This window comes from Corapipo altera, unplaced genomic scaffold (genome assembly GCF_003945725.1).
Source record: "Corapipo altera isolate COAL_440 unplaced genomic scaffold, ASM394572v1 61553, whole genome shotgun sequence".
NCBI lineage: Eukaryota > Metazoa > Chordata > Aves > Passeriformes > Pipridae > Corapipo > Corapipo altera.
In genome coordinates, this window is record NW_020884918.1 from 266,266 (window position 1) to 290,811 (window position 24,546).

At 43.4% G+C, this 24,546-nt stretch overlaps 1 protein-coding gene across 1 annotated transcript; it reads right to left on the reverse strand.

Moving 5' to 3' along the window:
- Nucleotides 1-2,130: 2,130 nt before the first annotated feature.
- Nucleotides 2,131-24,439, reverse strand: TPGS2 (tubulin polyglutamylase complex subunit 2). Its single transcript, XM_027656087.1, has 7 exons — nucleotides 24,312-24,439; nucleotides 19,479-19,558; nucleotides 10,714-10,801; nucleotides 9,366-9,497; nucleotides 7,238-7,351; nucleotides 5,437-5,597; nucleotides 2,131-3,533 (listed from the first exon to the last, which is right to left on the reverse strand). The coding sequence occupies exons 1-7, from the start codon at nucleotides 24,382-24,384 to the stop codon at nucleotides 3,306-3,308; spliced, it is 876 nt and encodes a 291-aa protein (XP_027511888.1). The 5' UTR covers nucleotides 24,385-24,439; the 3' UTR covers nucleotides 2,131-3,305.
- Nucleotides 24,440-24,546: the final 107 nt, after the last annotated feature.

Consider the following 24,546-nt stretch of genomic DNA (forward strand, 5'->3'; position numbering starts at 1 on the left):
TCAAGGCGAGTCGAGTCAATTTGCAGAGCTCAAAGCCGTCAACTGGCCCTGGACATCGCCGAACAAGAAAGATGGCCGAGACTCTACCTCTACACAGACTCGCGGATGATAGCCAATGCTCTATGGGGATGGTTAGACCAATGGAAGAAGATGAACTGGAGGCGTGGAGGAAGACCCATCTGGGCTGCTGACTTGTGACAGGACATCGCTGCCAGAGCAAAGAGTCTGAATGTGAGAGTCCACCATGTAGATGCCCATGTGTCCAAGAAGTGAGCTAATGAAGAACATAATAACAACAGAGAAGCGGACCGAGCTGCACAGATAGGGGTGTTGCAAGTAGACCTAGACTGGCAGCAGAAGGGAGAGCTGTTTCTGGCTCGATGGGCCCATGATGCTTCCGGTCATCAAGGCCGAGATGCCACCCACAGATGGGCACGAGACCGAGGGGTGGATTTAACCATGGATATCATTTCTGAAGTTACCCATGATTGTGAGACTTGTGCCGCTATTAAGCAGGCGAAAAGACTGAAGCCCCTGTGGTATGGTGGACGATGGAATAAGTATAAGTATGGAGAGGCATGGCAGGTTGATTATATCAAACTGCCACAGACCCGCCAAGGTAAGTGCTATGTACTTACCATGGTGGAAGCAACAACGGGATGGCTAGAGACTTTTTCAGTACCCCACGCAACGGCCCAGAATACCATTCTGGGCCTTGAAAAGCAAGTCCTGTGGAGACACGGGACCCCAGAACGTATTGAGTCAGACAACGGGACTCATTTCAAAAATGAATTAGTTACCACTTGGGCGAGGGAACATGGTATCGAATGGGTGTACCACATTCCTTATCATGCACCAGCTGCTGGGAAGGTTGAGAGATATAACGGATTATTGAAGACCACTCTAAAGTCATTAGGTGAAGGAACTTATAAAAACTGGGACAAAAACTTAGCCAAGGCTACCTGGCTAGTTAACACCAGGGGTTCTGTCAATTGAGCTGGCCCTGCACAGGCAGAATCCCTTCACATTGTTGATGGAGATAAAGTTCCAGCAATCCATTTGAGGGGAATGCTAGGGAAAGCCGTTTGGGTTACCCCTGCCTCAGGCCAAGACAAACCCATTCGTGGGATTGTCTTTGCTCAAGGGCCAGGACATACGTGGTGGGTAATGAGGAAGGATGGAGTCATCCAGTGTGTGCCTCAAGGAAATCTAGCCTTGGGAAAAAACTAATTGTATGTCCTAAGTTGTGTTCTTACAGGAAGCCAGTCACCAGATGAGAGAGAGACCTGAACTAAGCTGATGCTGGTATCCGGTGATGAGACAGTCCAGTGATGAAACAGTCATAAATCGGAACTGTAATTGTGACTGAGGAGAGCAAAGATCTGGACTGAACTGACATCGGCATTGATTTTCCAACGATGAGACGACTGTGCCGATAGACCAACAAGAGCTATATATATATATATATGTATATATATATATGTATATGTGTATATATATGTGCGAATGTGAAACATAGGTGTTACGTAAAGAAATAGCATGGAATAAGGGGTGGAGAATGTGGTGGTTTCACTCTAGGCCTTCCTGGAGACCAACTTGTAACCAGGAAGGAACTAGAAAAGTGATCACGGAAGTATTCCATGCTATTCCTTTACGTAACTGGAGGTATAAATAAAGCCAGCGGGAGGGATCGCGCTCTTCCTCTCCAGCGAGGTTCGAGAACGGTGGGTCCCTGTTTCGGTCGGGCTTATCTGGAGCCGAGGCCTACAGTGACTGCCGTTATCCGCCACGCGTGAGGGGAGAGCCTAGGACCGTATCTGGCCATCCTGCCTGTTTGAAGGGAAGTGGTGAGATCTCTGCTAGTTTGCCTTCGGCTGGCTGTTTGACTTGTTCGGTCCTTGCCCCTTTTTGTCCTTCTCCCTTCCTCCCCTCCCCCTCCCCCCCCGGTGTGTGGTATTCTCCTTTGTGTATCTGTCTCATATGTAAAATATATATATATATATATATTTTTGCTATAGCTTTGGCTGCTTGGTTTTTTTTCTTTCCTCTTTTCCCTCTCTGGGAGGCGGGTCCTTGTTGTCGAGTTTTGGGGGACTTGGCGGGAAGCCAGCTCGAAACTTGTACACATACATACCCTAAGATAAAAGCGACCTGTTCAAAACCCTTAAAAAACCCTGGATTAATGAAGGTTACATGATTAATGAAGTTACTTAGTGTATAGAGTAATTAGTTCTAATAAAGGCCTTTCAGATTTAGGCCCTGAGTTATATAGCTAGTTAAGATAAGGTTGTTTTATGTTAAGAAAGGTTTTAGAGTTATAGTGTTCTGTAACTTCTTATTATAATAAAGAAGGGAGATTTGTGGGAAAGGGTTAACACCTCACAGGAAGATTATCGCAAGGAAGGACAGGAAATGTAGTCTCCACAGCAGGCCCCCAAAGAGAGTGCTCGACTGCACATGCCCACTGGAAGGATTGGAGAATGATTGTTGGGGAAATAGCCCGTGCTCTATGGTTATGTAACCTCTTATGTAATCGAGGAGTATAAAACCGTGTGCTTGACTGTTAATAAACGATTTGCCAGCTTGCACTCAATCTGGTGGGTCTGTGCCTAACTGCCACAGGACTTGGTGATCTCGGAGGCATTTTCCAACCCGGCTGATTCTATGATTCTATGTCACTATGTGAAAAGATACAGTGTGAAGGCCAAAAGGTGGTCTGGGCTGTAGAGCAAGCAGCTAGGACAGTGCAGAGACACCAACATCCCAGGTCCCCTTGTACCATGAATCTCAGAGCAGAAGTTGGAAGGAGCATAGGGAAGTGCAGAGTTTGATTCTATCTTTAGTGGAAGTTATTTCTTTGTTCAGCAGGTTCCAGCCTGCTCCCACAGCATGCAAGGTCAGGACAGGTTTCTTTCAGAGGAGATGGCAGAAATATCTTCATACTCTCTGTTGCAGCATGGTCTGTTAAAGTAATGGTGACTTACACCTGCCTTCATTTCACTGCTGTAGTTGCACAGGAACAAAAGCTTCCCTACAGAGCAGTGATATCAAGGGCTTCTTCATGCCCTCTGAAAAATACATGCTGCAAGTAGCACAAGGGAATAAAATCAATGTCTCAAGTTTTTTTCTTAAGAGTCTCCAGGAACTACATCCACATCGTGGCTATATTTCATGCAAATGTTGCAATGTGTTTTCCATGGGCACATCTATTCATGCACAAGGAACTTGGTCTGAACCACTGAGACTCTGCAGCAGAGAACACCAGAGCTTATTGCAAACGCTGTCCAGGGTTAGATCTGGGGGTCTCACTTCCTTGAAGAATTCCCAGCTAGTGAGGATGTTTTGGCAGAGGTCATGCTCGTGTGACTCTTTTGGGAGCCTGCTGGCTGAGAAGGTGGTTTCTTTTTGAGCACTGGAGTTTTGTTCTTGCTTTTAAATACTTTGTTGGGGTCCAGCTTGTTCACAAAGGAATCAGCTTCTTCAGACAGGAGCGCTGTGTTGATGGTTATGGGTTTGTACATGTTAAACCATTGCTGAAAGGCAGGATTGTGTGGAAGGAAGAGGTTAAATTTGAACTGCAAATAGACAATTTCACCTTGTTCCCCCTCTTCCCTGTGACATGATTTTAATCTCACACCACTTATCAGTTTGTAGTTTACAGGACTTCGAAGACTGTTTGTGATAAGGACACACAAGGCATTGCTACAGCCACAGTCCTGAAACTGCATTCCAGACAGGGAAGAAGAGAACCAGACACAAATCTAACACTATCTTTTCTGCAGTGTAACTCCTATAGGGAGCAACTCCTGATTTAAATCACAGGAGGAAAACCAAAGGGAGGAGATAAAATTAAACCACATTTATCTAGATTCAGATAAGCAGAAAAGATTAAAAAACCTTGGAATTTAAATGGGCTTATAAACTGGAAACCAACTAGTTGAACTTCTCAAAACATAGCTTCCTCCCCTCTCTTCACATATAAAATAACACACGTTTTTAAACTGTTTACACAAAGGATTTTGTGTTGGTTTCTCTTACTGTCTTTTTACTTCTGATTTTCTATCTAGAAATAACTTTTTTTCCCATTGCTTTTTCATTGACAAAATCAGGAAATAAAACTGTAAGAGTTATAGTATTACAAATCATACTGAAACATCAGGACAGTGTTGAACAACATAAACAGAAGATCCATAGCAAAATTTAGATAGCAGCCTATTCATGTACTGCTCAGTGGAAAACAGCTTTAAATACTCCCTCAAAAACTTTAAAAATTATAATGGTTAATGCACCAGGATTTTAACTAACAGGGGCTGGAAATGATTAGGGAATATACGAATGATTTCACTTAAGGTTTGGGAATATACTGAACATAATAAAATATTTATAGCAGGAAAGCTACAGAAAGGCAGATCACAGTACTACAGTATCACGTACACAGTCTGGGCTGATGAAGTACAGTGCAGTGTAACAGGGAAGACACCAGAAATAAAAAGAACCAGTTTCTACAGCCACTGATTGATGGGAAGTCGGCAGTGATTTTAGCGAGTAATTCCGATGTGCACACAGGACTAAGGAGTGCCATGCTGGCAGGACAGCTGTCACGTCTGGGGAAAGTGCAGGACACTCACTGAGACCTTGACAATGTGCACAGACACTGCACTGGCTTGTGTTCAGTAGGATTGTCAGCTCCATTCCCTGACCTCTCACATGATGGAAGCAGGGTTAGGGTTGAAGGCCCAGTCAAACACAGAGGAATAGCAGAAGCCTCTAATAGCAGGATTTTGGCATAGCAGAACAGCAATTTTAATAATAATAAGGGACTGGAACAGTCACAAGGCTTTACCTAGAGCTCTTCTATAACTACTTCTAGGACTTCTGGCATTTAAATTGCACCTTTTTGAGCATAATTTTTATGAAGGCATCCCTTCATGCCTGAGGAGGGTGAAAAGGAATTAATATTGTTGGCAAGGCTCAAGGTCATAGTCTTCATCTGTCATTCTGTCTAATGTGTACCTGGACTTTCCTCTCCACCCAGGCAGCATTAGACTCTTGTTCAGTGGTATGCCTAGAAAACTTATCTAGAGAAATGTTACACAGCTATGGGGATGAACATCTCCCCTCAGTTGCCAGCAGCCATGGAGTGGAAGTTTGCTTCAGGATCAAGAAGGCAAATAATAAGGTTTCTACCACATGCTATTAGACATTGAGGGTAGGTCTTGACTTAGGTGACAAAAGCAGGGTTAACATAATATTAGTGAATTCAAATTACTGTGAAACAAGTGACCATTAACAAGCTATTGGGAAAAGACTTGTGGTCCCTTCAGTGGCTCACCAAGGAGGGCCCCGTTGGGGCTACAGACTGCTTGTCAAAAGGTGGGAAGATGTTTCTCCAGTCTGTGCTTAGCAAAAAACAGATGCTGGACCCTGCTGTCCTACCTTAGCCTGGGGGCTGACCCCGTAGCTGGTGAAGGCGTACTGCCACTGTGGGAGACCCAGGTGGGTGATGAGCAGGCGGTAGTAGGCTGTGAAGGTTTTGGTGAGGAAATGCCAATACAGAGCTCTGTCCAGGAACCATATCTCTGTGTCTGGGGAGACAACTAGAATAAAACAAGCACAAGTTACACTGTTGCTTTGCAGCAATAAGATTAACATCTGGTCACTGTCAGGTAGGAGACACAACGAACTCACCAGAAAGGTGGTTTTATTTACATCCAGGCACAGAATTCAGTACTTGCCCTTGTTAAACTTCATATGGTTGGTGATTGACCAGACCTCTAATTTGTCAAGGTCTCTCTGCAAAGCCTCCCTGTCTTCGGGGGAAGTTCCTCCCAATTTAGCATCATGGGCAAACTTACTTTGTGTACCTTCCAGTCCTGTGTCCAAGCTGTTTATGAAGACAGTGAAAAGAACTGGGCCTAAGATGGAGCCCTGCAGAACCCCACTAATGACTAGTCACAAGCCTGAGTGACCCCATTCACTACAACCTTTTGTGCCTGACCCGTGAGCCAGTTGCTCACCCGTTGCATGGTGTGTTTGTCTGGCTGTGTCCTGGACAAGGAATGCAATGCTATCCCTTCCCAGCCTGGGACTGATACGCTACATAGAACATTCTCGGACATCAGCAGCTTTTGTAGTATATGTTCAAAGTACAATTATGGCAAACATTTATCTGCCCCACAAAGTAAAAAAGCAGCTAACTCAATTGTCAGTCATCTGGATTACTGAATAGAGTCCAGAGTCTGGAAGTCATGAGAGTGTGTGCTGCCAACAAAAACACATTTTTCAAAATCCTTCCATAGTGATCAAGTACTTCTCTAGTGGTGACATCCCTTGCAGCATAAAAAGAAGTTTTTTTCTTTCTTGGGAAACCAAGATGCTGAACACTGCCAGTTAAACAGACTGTCCCCTACACTGCCATTGACCCCTGTAACCAACACTCCCTCCCCTTGCACAGGTCATCCATTGCATGTGCTGAAATCACTGACACTGGAAGGCAAGAGGACAAGTAAGAACTTACTGCCTTGGGAGCTGTAGTCACACCCAATGAAAGACACAAGATAATAACTGAGGATTTTTCTTAAGAACATATATATTGCAATTGCACAGCCCTACACTGTAAACACACATACACCGAGTAACCTGTGCACTGTCTTATGCCACCTACTTCACAAGTGCCTTGGGTGTTTCTCTGTTCACTGATAACAGCTATCTGCATATCTGTCAGAAGAAACAGTTCAGCTCCCATCTCTTACCCTCTTGTTCCACCCTTCTTGCCCCATTTTGACCTAGTTAGCACCTGGAGGCTCTGCATCCATGTACAAGGTGGAAGAACCAGTCTAAGCCTGTCTCAGTCAGCTAAGGCCTTTTTTTACCATCTACCCCTTGTTTCTAAGCAGAGTTATACCCGTTCTCTTAAAAATGTAAGGGTTTTGTTCCAAGACATGCAGGTAACCAGAGACAGATTAGTGGAGCTCTGTATTAATTCAACACTGTATGTAGGCCACATGTACATGCAGAAATTATAACCCAGACTCCAATATTAAAAGGAGTGAAAATGTTAGCTCTAGTTAAGTCTCTGTAAGGTTTAGCCCCTGACTTCAGTGGACACGGGACACCCTAGTAAAAGTTTCATCTATGAATTACAAAGAAGATCAGAAATCTAACATAATTCTTCAAGTGTGGCCTCCAGATACAATCCACAACAAGAGACAGATAACTTCTCTCTCTTCAGTCTTACCTGGTTCAGCATGCTTATAAACAAGACAGACTTTCCCATTCCCATTGCATGGGTCTAATTCAAATATAAGACTACGAGAATCAAAATGTGGCTTCTCTGGTTTGTCTCCATTACCTGAAACAAACAAAAAAAATTTTCATGAAACATATTTGGGAAACTGACTGTGACTCAGTTGCAGAGTCAACCTATTTGATATCTGTGAATAAATCAGCTGAGGAAGAACTAAAGTAAACTATTATATTTATGTTTCTTGGAAATGACTAAGTTCCCTATGTTTAAAATAAAACAAAAAAAAATGAGAAAAATTTTAATCTGGTAGGAAAACAAACCACAGAGTCAAATTCAGATGGCTGAAAGCAGACAATAAACTGACTTCTAGTCCTTCCCTGGCATAAAGCAAGATCAGCTTTACAGATGTCACTCCTGAGGTTTATCTAATCTTTTCCTAAAGTTCTCCAGTGCTGGAGATGGCACAGTTTCCAAGCAGTCAATCCAAATCCATCAGTTATCACTTAGAAGTTTTCCTCATGGATCCGGAATCTTCCTTATTGCACTGGAAGTCCATTATCTCTGTTACATCTACTATTCCTTTGTTGCCCTAATTACTTTTTTTTCTAAGGAGGACAGGGAGAACAATTTATTCTTTTCTCTTGACAGAAGACTTTAAGGAACTTGTAGACACATATTTCTCCATACATTTCAGTGTAACATCAGCAGCCCTTTCAACAACCACGTCTGACTCATGTTCAACTTGGGACCCCCAACCACCACAGAGCATTTCTACAGCACCATTTTGGGACTGTGAAGCTGCAAGTTCTCGTGGAATGCAATTTTGAAATCTAAAGTTGATGGGGAAGAAGTGGGACATAAGAGTTGTACTCTCCAGAAAAATTTTCCATTAAAGTCAGGATGAGAACTTCTGTGGGGATGCAACTTTTTTCTCAGTGTACCTTATAAGTGCATCACTGGAGGTTTGAGTCACTGAGTGGAAGTAGAAATTGGTGTATTTCATTACAATGGTTAGAAGATCAGGACTGCACTCAAGTTGGAATGTGACAAGAAGAAATTTTCAGCCACATTTAGAAATTAGAAGAACTGTAGAGAGGCAGGGATAAGATTGAAATCAAATAGCACTTTTTAAAAAAAACTGGCATGACACCTGGCTCTGTTCCTATCCTCTTAATTTTTCCAGTCTTGTTAGACTGTAAGAGCTCTTAAAAAAGTGAGTGGACCTTTTTCTTCTTTTTTCTTCTCTCCAAATAGCAGTATTCCCAGCATTTTAGGCAGTCTGGAAACACACACTTTCCACTGCAACCTCACAGTTACACGTATTTACCAGTTACTTTTCCCATTCCAGCTGTACTTTCATTACCAAGACAAAACCCGTTATCTTTTGTTCATGTAACACCATAAGCACACAAAGACTTTGGAAGCTGAATCACCGGGGGAAGACTCAGATAAAAGTTTAAACAGGGAAAAGGCAGAATAAGAGGGCTGACAGGTTGCTAAAAGAGAATACAAGGAACACTAACGACTGGCAGCATCAGCAATCCCCATGATATTCACAGCATGCAGATCTGCCTGTCGAGGCTGTAGGGGACTAATAAGATACATAACAGATCCAGCCCAGGAGACAAAAAATCACAGACTGGTTTGGGTTGGAAGGAACCTTAAAGATCACCTCCTTCCAATTCCACTGCCACAGGGGTTAGCTGAGGTGCTAAAAGGATTGGGATTGTTCATCCTGGAAAAGAGAAGGCTTTGAGGTGACGTAATAGGAGCCTTCCAGTACCTGGAGGGAGCCTACAAGGAAGATGAAGAGAGACTTTTTACAAGAGCATGTAGAGAAAGGACAAGGGGGAATGGCTTCAGACTGATAGGGAGTAGGTTTAGACTGGATATTAGGAAAAAGTTCTTTACTATGATGGCAGTAAGGCACTGGAACAGATTTCCCATGGATGTCCCATCCCTGGAAGTGCTTAAGGCTAGGCTGGACGGGGCTCTGAGCAACCTGGTCTAGTGCAAGGGGTCACTGCTCACCTATCCATGCCCTATTATCCTAACACTACTCTAATAGAGGAAAAGGGATGACACAGAGCACGTTTTCCAGCCGGTTAACAGGTCTTACCTTCCTCGTCCGTGTCATCTTCCAGGTCGGCGAGGGTTGGAGCATTGGGCAGGGTGTACATGGAGGAGCCCCCCAGCCGACACAGTTGTGAGATGCTGTTAATCACCATGGAGCCCAGAGGCATGGGAGTATCTGCAGTAAGACTCACTTTTAACCACATCCAGTGTCAGGAAAGCATAGAAGGTATTTCTGTTCCTCTACACATCAACCCAAACCTTTCTAACAGCATCAAGACAACAAGTCACCCTGCTCAGCCATGTGTCAGTGTGATGGATCTCAGAAGGCACTGTTGGATGCTTGCTCAAACAAGACAGTTATGTGAGCTGCCTTGGACTCTGTGCACTTGTGAGCCCTGAAAACAAGACTCTTCAGAGGTCACAACACAGCAAATCCCACTTGAAACATGATGGAAGTCACTGCAGGTGCTAAAGCCCTGATGTGAGCTGTCTCTCAAATGAAATTTCACTTCCTGAGGAAGACCCTGTCCTTTTCCACACTTCCACATGAAGTCTCTTAATTTCTAAGTTGCAATCTTGTTAAACTAAGACACCCTGTATTTGACACCCACCTCCAGAAGTAAGGAAGTGTCCACAGCCCAATTTGACAGCCTTGTTTGAGGGCAATGAGAACCCGGATAATAACTGCAGAATGAACAAGGATGGACAATGGAGCTCTAACTTTAGCATTGGAAAGTGGAACCAGGCTCCAGCATATACTTGTTAATGAAAAAGAGACATTGTCAGAGGTTCCTCCTCCTACTGTTTTATGATGGGATAATGAGCTATAGCTGCTTCTCTCTCCATGAACTACAGAGAGAGAGTTAAGGTATGAGATTTAAATTACATACCTAAATGTGAGTGCCAACAGATGGCCAGTGTATTACAGAACAGTATTTATGTCATGAGTAGTTGTTTGACTTAACATTTTCAGTGTCTGCACCTCTTCTGTGAGAGTCCAGAACACTTAAGTAATAGATTTTGTCCTGTTGCATCAAGAAGGGACCTCTGATGGGCAGTCATATTTTTTTCCTTACCAGGACATCTCTAAAATAGTCTACAATCCCATGCAGAACTGCCTTTTATAACTCTTAATTCAGGGGTCAGATTTCTGTCACTGATCAAGCCGTCTAGTAAAAATAAACTACTTTATTTATTTGCAAGTAAAGGAATGGTGCTAATTTTTAATTCAGAATGACTTGGTACCTGGGTTTTTGCTCAGACTAATGCAGGATACTGAGAGATGGGTATTCACTGTTCAGAAAGTAAGCCTGAAATTAAATAGGTTCTGCAAAGGAAAGACTGGCTGCAATGAAATGAGGGTATCAGTGGAGAGGAACATGTTGACTCACCATCAGTCTTCACACTCCAGGTCATCTGGAAGCCATCGGTCATCAGATAGAAGTTCTTTAAATCCTCTGGCAATATGCAGGAGTTTTTCTGCAGATCACAATCAAAGTGTTATGGGAAAACACAGATCATGCCTCAAACCCGAAGTTCAACTGAAACATGGTACAGAAATATTTGCCACCAAATTTTTTAACTGCAAGATGACTCAAATATCTCATTCTAAAGCCTCAGAGAAAACTGTGTATTTCTTGGGTCTGTGCTATTGTATTTACAAAGGTGACCTGGGAAAATTTCACAATGAGCAGTTAGTCATCAGAAGAATATTACACCATTGTTCCCCAACTGAGATAACATATAATCTTTCGACACTGGCAGCCCCTCCAAGCTCATGTATATAAGAACAATTAGCTTTTTCATATAAACGGCTTAAAATAGTAGGGTCTTGCTTTGAGTGAAATCAGACTAAACTTATCTGTTCCACTAAAGCACACACGACATTAGCATAAGGACTCTCTTCTCCTGAGGGATTTCAGTTCCAAGTTGGTGAGAGATTCAAAAGAGTTGGTAGATTCAAAAGTTGCACATAATCAAGCAGATTCTATGTTTCACTTAACAAAAAGTGTGTGCAAACACACGCAGAACCAGACTCACAAACCTGCAGGTCTGGCTTCACCCCTCCAAACTTCAGCACTCGGCTGGGGCTCCTAAGCCTGCTTCCTTTTGAGTCAACAATGACAGAAGCAACTCCAGTGAGCTGGAGTTCTAGGAACCACAGCCCATTTCCTGTACTGTCTTGATTATGGAAGAAGTCTTTCTTAACTTAGACTCTTTAGTTAAGCAGCAAATATGAGGAAGGAAGGATAAAAGATTAATTCTTGGAACAAAAAGAATCCTAAAGAGCCATAGGTGATTGCAGGCCCTGTTCCTGGTGACAGGACTGGTTGCAGACCAGTGACCCTCTGCTCCTGCTGAAGTGTCAAGAAAACTAAATGAAACAGGACAGAAGCCTGTCAGTTTTAAGAAGACAAGCAACACGTATGACTACAAGAGTTACCTGTTGTTTTGTCTGTAATTGTTTTAGAGAAAAAACTGATTGAGAAAGATTCAAGAGAGTTCACATTTAAAATATTGTCACACTCAAGACTCCAAAAGGATCAGAGCCCAAAACTCAGAATGGTCTCCAATGATGCAATTCCACAATCTCTGCATTGACTTGTCCAAGGGCTGCATTATTCTCCTTGTGGAAAAGTTGCATTAAATAAAGATAGAATATTCTGGTAACCAGTATCTAAGGAAAAGAAAGATGCACATGCAGTTCATGTAGCTCTTTTACTTGGTAAAGAGAGAAGCTGATCAGATTCTCCCCCACATCTGCAACTTGTACATATCCAATTATCTTTCCTGATATTGCCTCAAAGCATCTCTCCAGTAGGAGCTACCTGCCAGCTGTGCATCCAGCTGCAGTGCTGCCCTCTGGTCATGAGTGGCTGGCATGAGCAAGGGTGTTGGTCTCCTGTTCATTTCCCTTCCCTCCCCTGGGACAAGGGCAGCCCTTCTGCCTGTTAAAGCCTTATTCACAGCCACTTTCTTCGGGCTGTTACAGTCTCTGTCCCCTAAATTGGGGGTGTACACACTGTGCAGGACCCCCTAACCTGCACACAACCTTCATTCGTGCCTGTTAACTTACTTTCTAAACATATCCATTTATGTTGGCTGACTATTATTGACGAGTCCCAGATACTAATGGTTTTGCAGCTTGAAATAGGACAGGTCACTTTACCTGCCTCGTCAAGCACTCTGGTCACATGCACAGTGCTTTCCTAACCCAAGTAGGGAAAATATTCAGGGTCTACAGGTATTAAAGTAGACAAACTGATACTGTAGAGACTTTGTTTTGAGAAGAATTTATCATCCTTTGATAAGAGTCTGCTGATGGCTGAGGCCCTGGTGGTAAGTTTAAGGAGATTACTAAACCACATGGACATTTCTGAAGTTCTTCAAATGCCTTTCACAAACACACCTTCTTCTGTGGGTTCTCCTCAGTCCTAAATATTTATAATTTCATGCTGCCCTTTCATCACTTCCAATTTCAAGCTGTAGCTGTAAGCACAGTGACTAGGGTTAAAACTATGAAGAAACAGAGAGACAGACCTGCTACAAGGCCTCAGAAGTGTACAAAAGTTTACATGGCACTTTCAATCCGTTTCAAATCCCCCAATTTTAACTAATCTATCCCAGCAGTAAAAACACATATGCAAACAGCCCATCTGACTTCAGTGGGTGTTATTTTCCAAGCAGGAGAACCAGATCCATTGTGAAAAATTGTGAAAAATCTAAGATTTTAAAACTTCCATGGTAGTATCCAGATAAATACTACTACATCTCAGGCACAGACCAAATACAGCTGATTAAGGCAAGGTAAAAATCACATCTGAACAGGCCTTCTGCTCTGAATTCTCTTTTTCTGAATGGAAAGATCAACATGCGCATGTTTTTCCAGGTGGTTGCCCTCCAAATTTATTTCAGGATTCTCCCAACCATGTCCCTTTGCATGAGTTTCCAAACGATGGTGCAAAATATATGGGTGGGAAATGCAGATATGGGGTCTACAGGAAAATACCAGTAAATAGAAAGCTTCACTAATACCCACCTCTCTTATCTGACAGAAAGGATGGATTGTTCTGTCATATTATACTTAGTCACATGACCATATGACATCAGAACAGTGATGATCTGACAGCAGAGTCAGACAAACAAGCCACTATATATTAAAAGTGGCTTATCAAACTATATTCCTCCTGCTCAACTGGTAGTTTTAAGGATTGTGCTCTCCAGTCCCATAAAATACGCTATTCCCAATAATGTGCTAGAAGGAGATTAACCACAGCCCTGGCAAGCAGCTGTTTTCACTCCAGTCATTTGGTTACACTCATCAGCTCATAAAACAAAATATCCCAAGTGCCCAGTACGATGTGTGAGGTCTATTCCTTTTGTTTGTTCTCCATAATACCCCCAAGTAGTCTCCCAAGAAAGCACAGTCCACAGAAGACAGAGAAAAATATTAGAATCAGGCTTGTGTTGCTTCCAAGACCTGAACAGCACTGGCTCCAAAGCTAGAACCCTGACATATGGCAACTCACTTAAGGCATTGTTGAAGCAATACCTCTCAAGCAAATATACTAAAGAAATGGAAAGCAATCAAAACATAGAGCTCTGGAGAGACTTTTCCAATAAAAAATGAATGAATGATTTTTATCCAACTTCTAAAGTTAGAAGGAAAGCATTTATGTCACTTTTTACCCAACTTCTGGGGAGAGAAGGAAGGCATTTATGTCCCTTCTCAGGGCCTGCAAGCAGCAGAGCACATCAGCAGCCACCCTCCTCTCTTCCTGACGTGCTGCAGTTTCATGACTGGCTGCTAGTGAATGTGAATGTTAACTTGTGTAACATGCTGAGATGTTCTTGTTGCACCTTTCATAAATCTGATCTAGAGGGCTCCCAGGAGATTATGAGGCTGAGGTAGACCTGATTCCCTGCTGCAGAGAAGAGGATTTAAAAATTCTCTTGAGGATGTTGTTGTGCAGCCAGGTTTTTAATTAGAATATTATAAGGCCCAACAGAAGGAGAAACACTGTGAAAGAAGCACTATTTACTCCTCCCCAAAGTCCTCAAACCTCTTCCCCATTATGCAGCTTGAAGAAACACAGGTTTCCTTAGGCTGGATGCTGCTGGATCTACTTCTCCATCTCTCCTACAGTCAGGGCCACAAGACAGGCTCAAGATGGTAGATCCTGTGCTCCTAGGGATAAGGGATGACAAGCTTGCCTAATGCTAAGGGAGGATACAAGAAGGATGCCGAGAAGGACCCTTGACCATGCACATGCCTGCATGAATACTTTTCAGTCAAAAGAGATATGTATGGTAGAAGCAGTAAGGGTGTGTGGTGGCTTGGAGCTGGCTTCCTGCCAAGTCTCTAACACCACAGCAAAAGCTTCCCCCCAAAAAAACCAAGGGAAAACCAAAAAAAAACCAAGAGACCTGAAATAAGAGAGCTAAAGCAATATATAAATATATTTACACTTATATTACATTTATATATGATTACAAAGACTATATACACATGAGAAAGAAACCCCCAACACCCTCAAAGGGAAAGGGAAAAGGGACAAAACAAAAAAACCCTAAAAACAGGTATATGCACTCAATAAAGAACTAGCCAAAAAAAAATTTTAACACTTTCCTTGAGATAGCACAATCGCGCCAAATGCCACTGTCACGCTACCGGACCCTGGATCGGCAGAAACAACAGGGCCCTGTAGGCCCGACCAGGCCTCAGCTCCCCCACACGAGCGAGACTGGCTGTGGGAGTCTGCTGCCTCCAAACCTTGCTGGAAGAGAAGAGAGGAAGAGGCTTCTCTCTCCGTCTTATTTATACTCTGGCTTACGTAAAAAAATCGTAGGGAATACTGGGAACATGGTCACTTCCTAGTTCCGACCTAGTTACCAGGAAGGCCTAAAAAACTAAACCACTACAGGCTGACTTTCCAGATGTCTGCTGGAAACACAACACAGTAGAGAGGGAGTAGCCTAGGAGGTTCCTGGATTGTGTGTAAGAAGGGTTCAAATGAAGACCCAGGGAACTACAGGTCTGTCAGTTTGACTTCGGTGCTGGGGAAGGTCATGGAGAGATCATCCTGAGTGCCATCACACAGCACGCACAGGAGAACCAGGGGATCAGGCCCAGCCAGCAGGGGCTTAGGAGAGGCAAGTCTTCCTTGACTGACCTGATCTCCTTCTATGACAAGGTGACCTGCTCAGTGGATGAGGGAAAGGCTGTGGATGTTGATTTCTTGGACGTTTCACATAGAATTCTCCTGGAGAAACTGGCTGCTCCTGGCTCGGATGGATGCTCTGTTCCCTGGCTGAAAAAGTGGCTGATGGCCATGCCCAGAGTGCTGGTGCATGGAATTACATCCAGCTGGGGCCAGTCACTAGTGGTGTTCCCCAGGGCTCACTGCTGGGTCCATCCCTGTTTAATGCCTTTATTGATGATCTGGACAAAGGAGATCAAGAGCACTCTCTGTTGATTTGATGACAACACCAAGCTGGGTGAGAGTGTTGATCTGCTGGAGGGTAGGAAGGTTCTGCAGAGGGATCTGGACAGGTTGAATCGATGGGCTGAGGCCAATCAAAGGCCAAGTTCCAGGTTCTGCCCTTGGGTCACAACAACCCACTGCAGTGCTCCAGGCTGGGAGCAGAGGGGCTGAAAAGCTGCTTGGTGGGAAAGGACCTGGGAGTGCTGGATGGCAGTGACTGAACATGAGCCAGAGTGAGCCCAGGTGGGCAAGAAGGCCAATGGCCTCTGGTCTGTGTCAGCAATAGTGTGGGCAGCAGGACCAGGGCAGTGACTGTCCCTCTGCACTGGGCACTGGTGAGGCTGCAACTTGACTTTCGTGTTCAGTTTTGGCCCCCCATGATAAGAAAGACATTGAGGTGCTGGAGTGTGTCCAGAGAAGGGAACAGAACTGGGGAAAGTCTGGAGAAGTCTGATGACGAGCAGCTGAGGGAGCCAGGGGCATTTAGCCTGGAGAAAAGAAAGCTCAGGGCAGGCCTTATCCCTCTCTACAACTCCCTGAAAGGTACTGAAAGTACCTGAAAGCCAGGTGGGGGTCGGGGGCTTCTCCCAGATAACAAGTGAGAAGAACAAGAGAATATGGCCTCAGGCTGTGCCCGGAAAGGCTGGTCAGGCTGGTCAGGCATTGAAAAAGGTTGCTCAGGAACTGTGGAATCACCATTCCTGGAAGTGGTCAGAGGGTGTGTAGATGTGGTACCTGGAGATATAGTTCAGTTGTGAACATGATGGTACTACATTAATGGCTGGACTTGATGATCTTAGAAGTCTTTTCCAACTTTAATGATTCTATGACTTCTAGGATAGCGAGAAACCACCAGGGCAGTTCCCACTGAGATTTATAGGCAGAGAGAGTTTCTAAATTGTCTGACAGCCTATGATAGTCTATAACAGAAAAGCACCAGACTGCTTGAGGGCTTTTTATGGCTTTATTACAGAAAATTAAATCTTTGTAGACGAAATACATAAGGAGAAACAACAAATTTCCTATGCAGACTTGGAGAATATCAGAACTACAGCAATGTGATGGGCGGGGATCAATTACAGCCAGCCAGGGGCAGCTCAGACACTGCTAAGAAGTCAAACAGAGGAAAAGCCAAAACTACTCTGTTCAGTTTGCTTGGCCTGTTGTGGTGCTGAGCGCTGGTGCCTCCATGTCCCCTACGAAAACCAGAACAACTATGTGGGTGATTCATTTTAATTCTGGTTGAGGCAAAAAAGAAATTGTGATTCAGCCACTGCACCAGAGTGCCTCCTAGCAATATTTTAGTATAATACCTACTTTTAAAAACTGCATGTGGAGGAGAGCAGAGCCATTGCCAGCCTAATTTTAGGAGTGGAAAAGGGTTCATAGGACAACATACACTGGAGTTATTACCACTGGAGTTCTGTTAACCAGGTAACTGTCTCTACTCCCTCTCCTATTGCTTGTCTCCCTCTCCTGGGGAAAAGGTAACATCTTGGTAGGTCTAAGTATCAAGAAAGGTTGAAAAATTATCTGTTTTTATTGAAATATATTGAACTGCTTAGAAATTTTGGGGAAGCGATGCCACCCATGTAAACTCTTGGCAATCATGTACTTTAAGTATTTTTGTGAGTGTGTTGACTTCCAATAAATTATTCAGGATTGATTTCAGGATTGGTTTCCTGAAGTGTAAGACTTAACAGCTCTTTCTGCCTGGGAACAGTTTGACCAGTTTTTCCTTTATCACAGAAAAAATTCTGCAAATACTTTCATAAGCAAAGACATAGAGGTGAACTAAAAGACCTGGTTAAAAATCTCAACTACGAAGAAATTATTATGTGCATAAGTATTGCCACCTAGTGGCTCAAAAAAACTTCACAGTGATAAAAGTGAACACTGCTTTAAAAATCAAGAAGGGTAAGTTTGAGGAAAAGTAAATAAAAGTTCATTCTGAAAGGGCCTTGTGAGGTGCTGAATGCATTGCACTTAATCATCACCGATTGCATTTTTGTCCTGCAATTGTGTGGACTAGGGTAGACTTCATCCCCAAAGCTCAAGGAAAAAAAAAAGTAAAAAAAAAAGTTACCTTTTAATTTGAGAAGGGAAATTTTATTTGTCAATGCAGCTGGAACCAACACCAAAGAAATAGGCAGCCAACCCCTCACTATTAGCAGTCCAGCTCAACTATATCCACTTAATTTTCAACATTCACTTTCACAATTGACTTAGTCCATCAGTGGGCGGGGGGGGGGAACCGAAATTTTGTTTTGACATCTCAGGAATGAAGTGCTTTGGCTACAGCATTTCAAAGTCTGGTTTTACAAGAACAGCTCAGTTTTCAAAGATACTTATTTTAGTTTGGAGGAGAAGCAGCACCTGAAAATGAGAGCAACACTGTGTCTGGGAGAAGCGTCCTCTCCACTCAAGAGAAGAGTGAGCAAAGGTCACTCTGCTGCTCCCAGACCTGAGCTGACTCAGTCATGGTGTCTCAGACCTTCCCAGCCCAGTTAATCCAACACCTGAACAACAGCTACAGTAAATCAGGAATCAGTTTACACAAACCTGAAAAACCGGACATTTCTCCCTGACCAGTTGGCTACTGGACAAATTTCAGTAAGTAACACACGTTTACATCACACATATTCTGACCTGGTTATATAAATTGTTGATAAATGTCACTAATTGGGATAGGGCATTACCAAAACTAGGGCCAGGCCTTTCCTTACTGTTTAGGAAAACCCTGTAAATGGCAAGGTGTCCAAGCAAAAGTTATTTTATGCAGTGGTAACAAGAGCAGTGGTAATAAGAGCAGATTCTCTGGGAGAATGGACTATAGCTGGGGTTGGAGTAGAGGGAGGATGATTCACTCAACTCCATTCTCTGCCATCCCGCTTTCCAAAGGCCAGACAGCTTCTGCTGTCCCTTTCCTACATGTGAGTGACACCTACAAAGCAGTTATTCCACCAGGGCCGTGGGGTTGAGGTTTGAATATATATATATATTCAAAAAGGGGAGCAAAAACGCCATCTCTGCCCACAAGAGTCACACAACAGTTTTCAGAACCCTCCGATCACACAGAGTGGTGCAGTGAGGTCAGATAACGCGGAGTGTCCTTCATAGCTTTCTAGAACAGGCAGTGGGACATGCCTTAGCCAAAAGACTGTGTTGGTTAGCCAAAGAGGAGGTAGAATGAGGGGCTGTGAGAAACTGAAACAAATTGCTGAGACTAAAAAGAGAAACAGATAACTGGAAGAAACTAGGTGGCTCAGTGGTATTTGCCAGCTTGAGGCCTTTACCTTTAATGTCCATGAATAACAAAGAGCTGCTTCATTTTGTTTGAAAGGGAGTTGGAAAATGTTTTCAGATCTGAGTCAGAAAAATATTTGTTCCCCACTGAGTCACCACTGTTGCTGCCTACTACAGTTATGTGATTTCGTTTTCAAGCCATCATTCTGAATGTACATTGATATTTCTCTAACAGATCAGGTGCATGTGACAGCCTAAAAGACAGAGTGAAACTGGATTAAGAAAAACCCAACAACTGCGTAGGCTCCTCTGTGCATCAAACTTGGTAACAAGCTCCCTCATAACCAAACACAGGGTAGTCATTACATTTGAGATTCTCTGTAGGCTGCTGCACCTCACTGCAGTTGTATCACAAAAATACTCACTTGCTCCCAAGAAATGATGGTGTGGCGTTCAGCTGGCTCCTTCTCCACAAATGTCACCTCAGCAACTCCTGGAGAAGTCTCTAAAAGGAAAAGAGGAGTGACACCAACATTGTGAGACAGACAATTTTGCAAGTTAATTTGAGTGACACCCAGGGAAAGGCATTAATGACTATAAGCACTGTGCTGGTGACTGAGCAGTCACTTTTTTTTGTCTGTAACTGTACTCAGCATGTCTTGGCATGAAGATATCTAAAGATGCACAAAATGTCATCCTTTGAATCTTTTTTTATAGATATATATGCATATATAATGATATATCTGATGGGTCTAGTGAGTGGCATCCCTACCCATGGGAGGGTTGGAACCAGATGACCTCTAAGGACTCTTCCAAACCAAACTGTTCTGTGATTCTATGACAGAAACACATTTTGTATTTTTTGTGTGTGATTTTTTGCAAAGGATTCATGAAAAAAAAAGAAATCAGTGATGGGTTCCCAGGTAAACTCTAAAAGAGAGAAATCTCTCTTTGCAAGCATTTCCTGTAGTTTCTGCTGGGTAGGATATCCTCAGCTTGGGACAATATGTTGTGCAGTGCTGCTGTGAACTGCTAACAACCATATTCCACAAAGACAGGCACATTTAAATGCTGGATCCAGTGGGTTTGGACAGACATAGAATCTGATCATGAAGGGAGCTGTGTGAGCAAACATCAGCCGTCTGGAATCCCAGCTGGACACATGCAAAGCTGTTATGAGCACTGAGCTTGTAACTTATAAAAATCATCTTAGTATTTTATGGGAAAGAACACTATAGAAATGCAATATACTAATCTACACAATGCTACCCCTGCAGGCATGTGATGGCAGAACAGTCTCTCTTGCACTTAGTGTTTTATAATGTTTTACTTCACCCACAGCCAACTGAAATAATTCCCACTGAGTTAATTCACCCTGGATTAAGTCCAGAAAGACCACTAACTTGTTGTGGGAACTGCAAGCCCAGCACATGGGGCCACAGAATAGAAGTGAACACTATGCAGGGCTTTCAAGAACTGGCTCTGCTGTGAAAGTATTGGCTCCCAAAGCAGTCACACATATTACAATCGCTTTCTGATAAAACATACACAGTGCACTAGACAGGAAAGGCAAGCACTAGAGAGCTTTAGTGTGTTTTTGATCTTCAGTGCCAGGCTTCTAATTCCAGCAGTAGCCTTGCCCTTGTCTGTTCTGCTGGTGGACAAGCGGCACTCGGTTTCAGGAAGTCTACACTCCAATGGGAAATATTGACTGGTAACATCATTAGATAATTTAGAGGACAACACATGGTACCACAAAACCAAGACTCAGGTTAAAGACAGAAAAAAAACAGCGAAAGAGTAAAATCATAGTAGGTCACCTAGGTGATTTGTCTGGCCAAGGGGGAGCCCCCAACATACAGAAGACTCTGATGTTTCACTTCTGGTAGATAGGTCCAAGGCTATCTATTGCTGAAATACAAGCTGCCCAGCTCTATTCTGCTCCTAAAGAATTCTGTGGAATCAATGACCTAACCAGTCCTTTCCATCTAAGCTATGCAAGCCTTATGACAAGTTAAAGAGATTATAATAACAGAGTAATTGTTATTTCTGTGATCAAAGAAAACATCAGGGATGTTTAATTCATTATGCACAACAGCTTGGCTGGGATGACAGAAGATTAAATATCATATCAGTCAAAGATGATGTCTAGGAAAGAGAGAAGTACAACTTCTAAAGAGGTCTGAACCAAATCCAACATCAAAAGAAAGAGAAATTCCATCTTAAAAGTTGGAATATTACATTAAAAATATCCTGTGGCTAATCCGAAGACCACATTTAACAGCTGTAAGTAGATATGGACAGGAGCTCCTTTAAACATCAACAGCTGACTTTGCCATGAGTTGCTTTTTCTTCCAAATGGAAGAAATGAAGAAGCCACCTAGATTAAAGATACATGATAAGGCTTAACCTAGTTCAGGTGACTCCACCCTGCTCATTACTCTGAATCAAGATCACAGTAAACTCTATCCTATTTTTTAGGACATTTCATTCGGAAGCTTCCAAAAATGTTTTGCAGTGTAAATCAGAAAGAGTCAATGTAATGGAGTGACACAAAGCTAAAGTAGGAATTCACAGGATTTTTAGTCAAGAAATCACAAGATTAGCAGTCTTTACAGTACTGTTGATACTGCCTATAAGTTCGATAAACTCTCAGCATCATTTTAAAATGTCTGAATAGTTATGTTCTCATGTAGTAAACACACTCAATATTGAAGTACAGTACTGCTCTAGAAAGTTGAGAATAGCTAACATCTCCTATTCTGATTGAGTTATGAAAAATCAACCCTTCTGGAACTTGCTATTGCTCACAGAACTTCAGCAAAGTGAATCATATGGGCAGTGGGAAAGATCTCCCTCTTTTTTCCCTTACATTATATCCTCCATAAGGCTTGTGAGAAATATTCACTCTTGTAGGGATTTCCACAGAGACTACAAGTTAAAAAAAACAAACCCCAAAACCAAACAACAAAGCAACGCCCACCCCCACAACCTAATCTACAGAATTTGTTCAAAGGAGGGTTTTTGAAATGGTATCATAAACAATTGTTCATAAAGGTATTGGAAAATCAGGTGTCGAGCTCTCATATACTATACGTGCACCTTGCTTAAAAGGAGTATGTTGAGCTTCATTACATGATCACTTCTATCTCCTGAAAAAAAAATGTTTCACAAACTCAACAGAGTTAAAAGTCTATTACTGATTTTATGTTACATTAGGCAGAAAGCATCTACTGGCTTCATGAGACCTTGCAAAAGATTTAAAGTAAGATAGTTTCCATCTTACTAACTACTGAGAAAGGCATCTTTCTGAAAGAGATACTCTTTCCTATTTGAATAATGAACAAATTAATAAAGTTTCCCAATTAGCTCAGCAATTCTAATTAATTTGGTGGCACAGCTGACATGCTTTGGACTATTTCACTGCAAAAAAATGTGAAAAATTCCCAGAAGGAATGGAGAGACAGAGAAAAGAAGCAGAGTAAAACATCGCTGTGATGGACTGGCATGCACATTGCTGTATTGCACAGTGGAAGCTTCAGAGAGACAGGTAGAAAAACAAAAAAACACAAACCAGGAAACACCCCTCATGCCAAAGGGATGTTACAGGACTTTCAAGAGCCAAACCTGCATTGCCATGTCTTGCTGGTGTAGATAACACACCTACCCAAAACAGTTTATATGGCAACATTACTTTTGGACCCAGTTAACATCTCACAGATCTCACACATCTGAGGGTGGCAAAAATGAGGGCAGGGCCAGTAATTTTTTTAAAAAGAACTACTTCAAAGAAGCATTTGCCATGATGGATGATCATCAGCAGTTTCACTCACAGAGCAGAATGACAATCTTATGCTGACCTCACAGCTGGAGAACAAACCAAACAAACAACCAAACCAACCAAACAAATTCCAACCCCCCCTGCAAATTCAATAAAAAGTCTGTATGAGAATGCTGATCAGAGACTGAGGATGAAATACTGTCCTCACTGAAGCCCAGAGCAAGTATTAAGCCCTGATCTTTTAATCTCATCTGTCTGAGCAGCTATCTAAACCCATGTGCAACCAGAGATACACTGGGGTTACCAAATGAAACTCACTGTCCTGCAATACAGTGGCTGGGTTAGGCAACTGCAGTGCTCACATTTGGCTTTAAAATTCACAAGAAGTCGTCTCTGGACTGCAATTTGTAATCTTGATGCACACAGGGCTTGGGATAGAAATAGGACAGTCCTGTGCCCAAGTTTCTGAGGGATGACAGGTCTACTGCTGAAATCCTTTACACAAGCAAACATTTGCACATATCCTTGTGATTCCACTGCCATGAGTAAAGTTTTCTCTGAGAAGCCTTCCTCTGAATGCCTTGCAGCCCTGCTGAACTTCAAAGAATGCTGAGGGGATGCAAGAAGGCTTGAGACCTGAGCAAAACTCAGAGATGGGAAGCAGGGCATGTTGTGGAACAAGTCCCACGGTGTGGGAATGAGCTGTAGGGTGACTATTTATAGGGAGCTGATCCTGAGCAGATTCCTCGATCAGCCTTGTGCCAGAGCCCTGCCCCACACTGAACCCCCTCCACTGGGTACAGTCCCTGCTGACCCCACATGCAACAGAGCCAGGTTTACTACAACAAAGGGGTTTATGTACAATTTACGCATTAAAAGGTTGTGTGGCGACCTGAGAGCAACCTTCCAGTCTCTGAAGGGGTTCACAGGGAAGCCAGAGAAGGAGTGTGCCAGGAACTGTAGTAACAGGGCAAGGAGTAATGGGTACAAACCGAAAGAGGGGAAATTTAGGTTGGCTGTCAGGAAGAAATTCTTTACTGTGTGGGCGGTGAGACACTGGCAGAGGTTGCCCAGGAAGGCTGTGGATGCCTCAGCCCTGTTAGTGTTCAAGGCCAGGCTGGATAAGGCCTTGAACAGCCTGGTCTATTGGGAGGACTCCCTGCCCACAGCAGGGGGCTGGGACTGGATGATCTTCAAGGTCCCTTGCAATTCCTTAACATTCCATGACTCTACAGTTTTGAATAAAACACCACCTTCTCCTTCTTTAAAGCTTTTGAAACTCCTAAGTCGAGAGATTCGGGATTCCTGCTTCTGATTCCAGAAACAAGGATCTCTCTTTGGTGGGTGTGTGTGTACAGGAGCTGCTCAGCTGCGCGATTCGCAAGAGGGGCCGTGACAACTGGGTGGCCCTCCCGCCCCCAGCTCACCCCCGGCCTGCCCCCGCTCCCGGGGGGAGCTGTATCTCACCGCCACTCACCCAGTATCCTTGTGACGCCCAGGGTGAGCTTGTCCAGGTAGGGCTTGATCCCGGCAGGAGGTTTGTCCTCCATCCTCCGCGGGACCCTCCTGCCTCCGCCCAGCCCGGCGGCGAACAAAGCCTTTTTATCCTTCCTGCCGCCCCGTAGCCGCGAGGTGCGCTGGGAGTGGTAGTTCCGCCAGGCTGCGCCGCTCTCGTCCTGTTGCGTCGGAACGACTACGACTCCCAGGACGCC

Excerpts from the sequence above, each read along its gene's own strand:
- TPGS2 (XM_027656087.1), bottom strand. The coding sequence starts at position 24,384 with ATGGAGGACAAACCTCCTGCCGGGATCAAGCCCTACCTGGACAAGCTC. Across the intron at positions 7,352-9,365 it reads AGATGACACGGACGAGGAAG|GTAATGGAGACAAACCAGAG; the intron begins GTAAGACCTGTT and ends TGTTTGTTTCAG. Across the intron at positions 3,534-5,436 it reads GGGTCAGCCCCCAGGCTAAG|CAATGGTTTAACATGTACAA; the intron begins GTAGGACAGCAG and ends CCTGCCTTTCAG.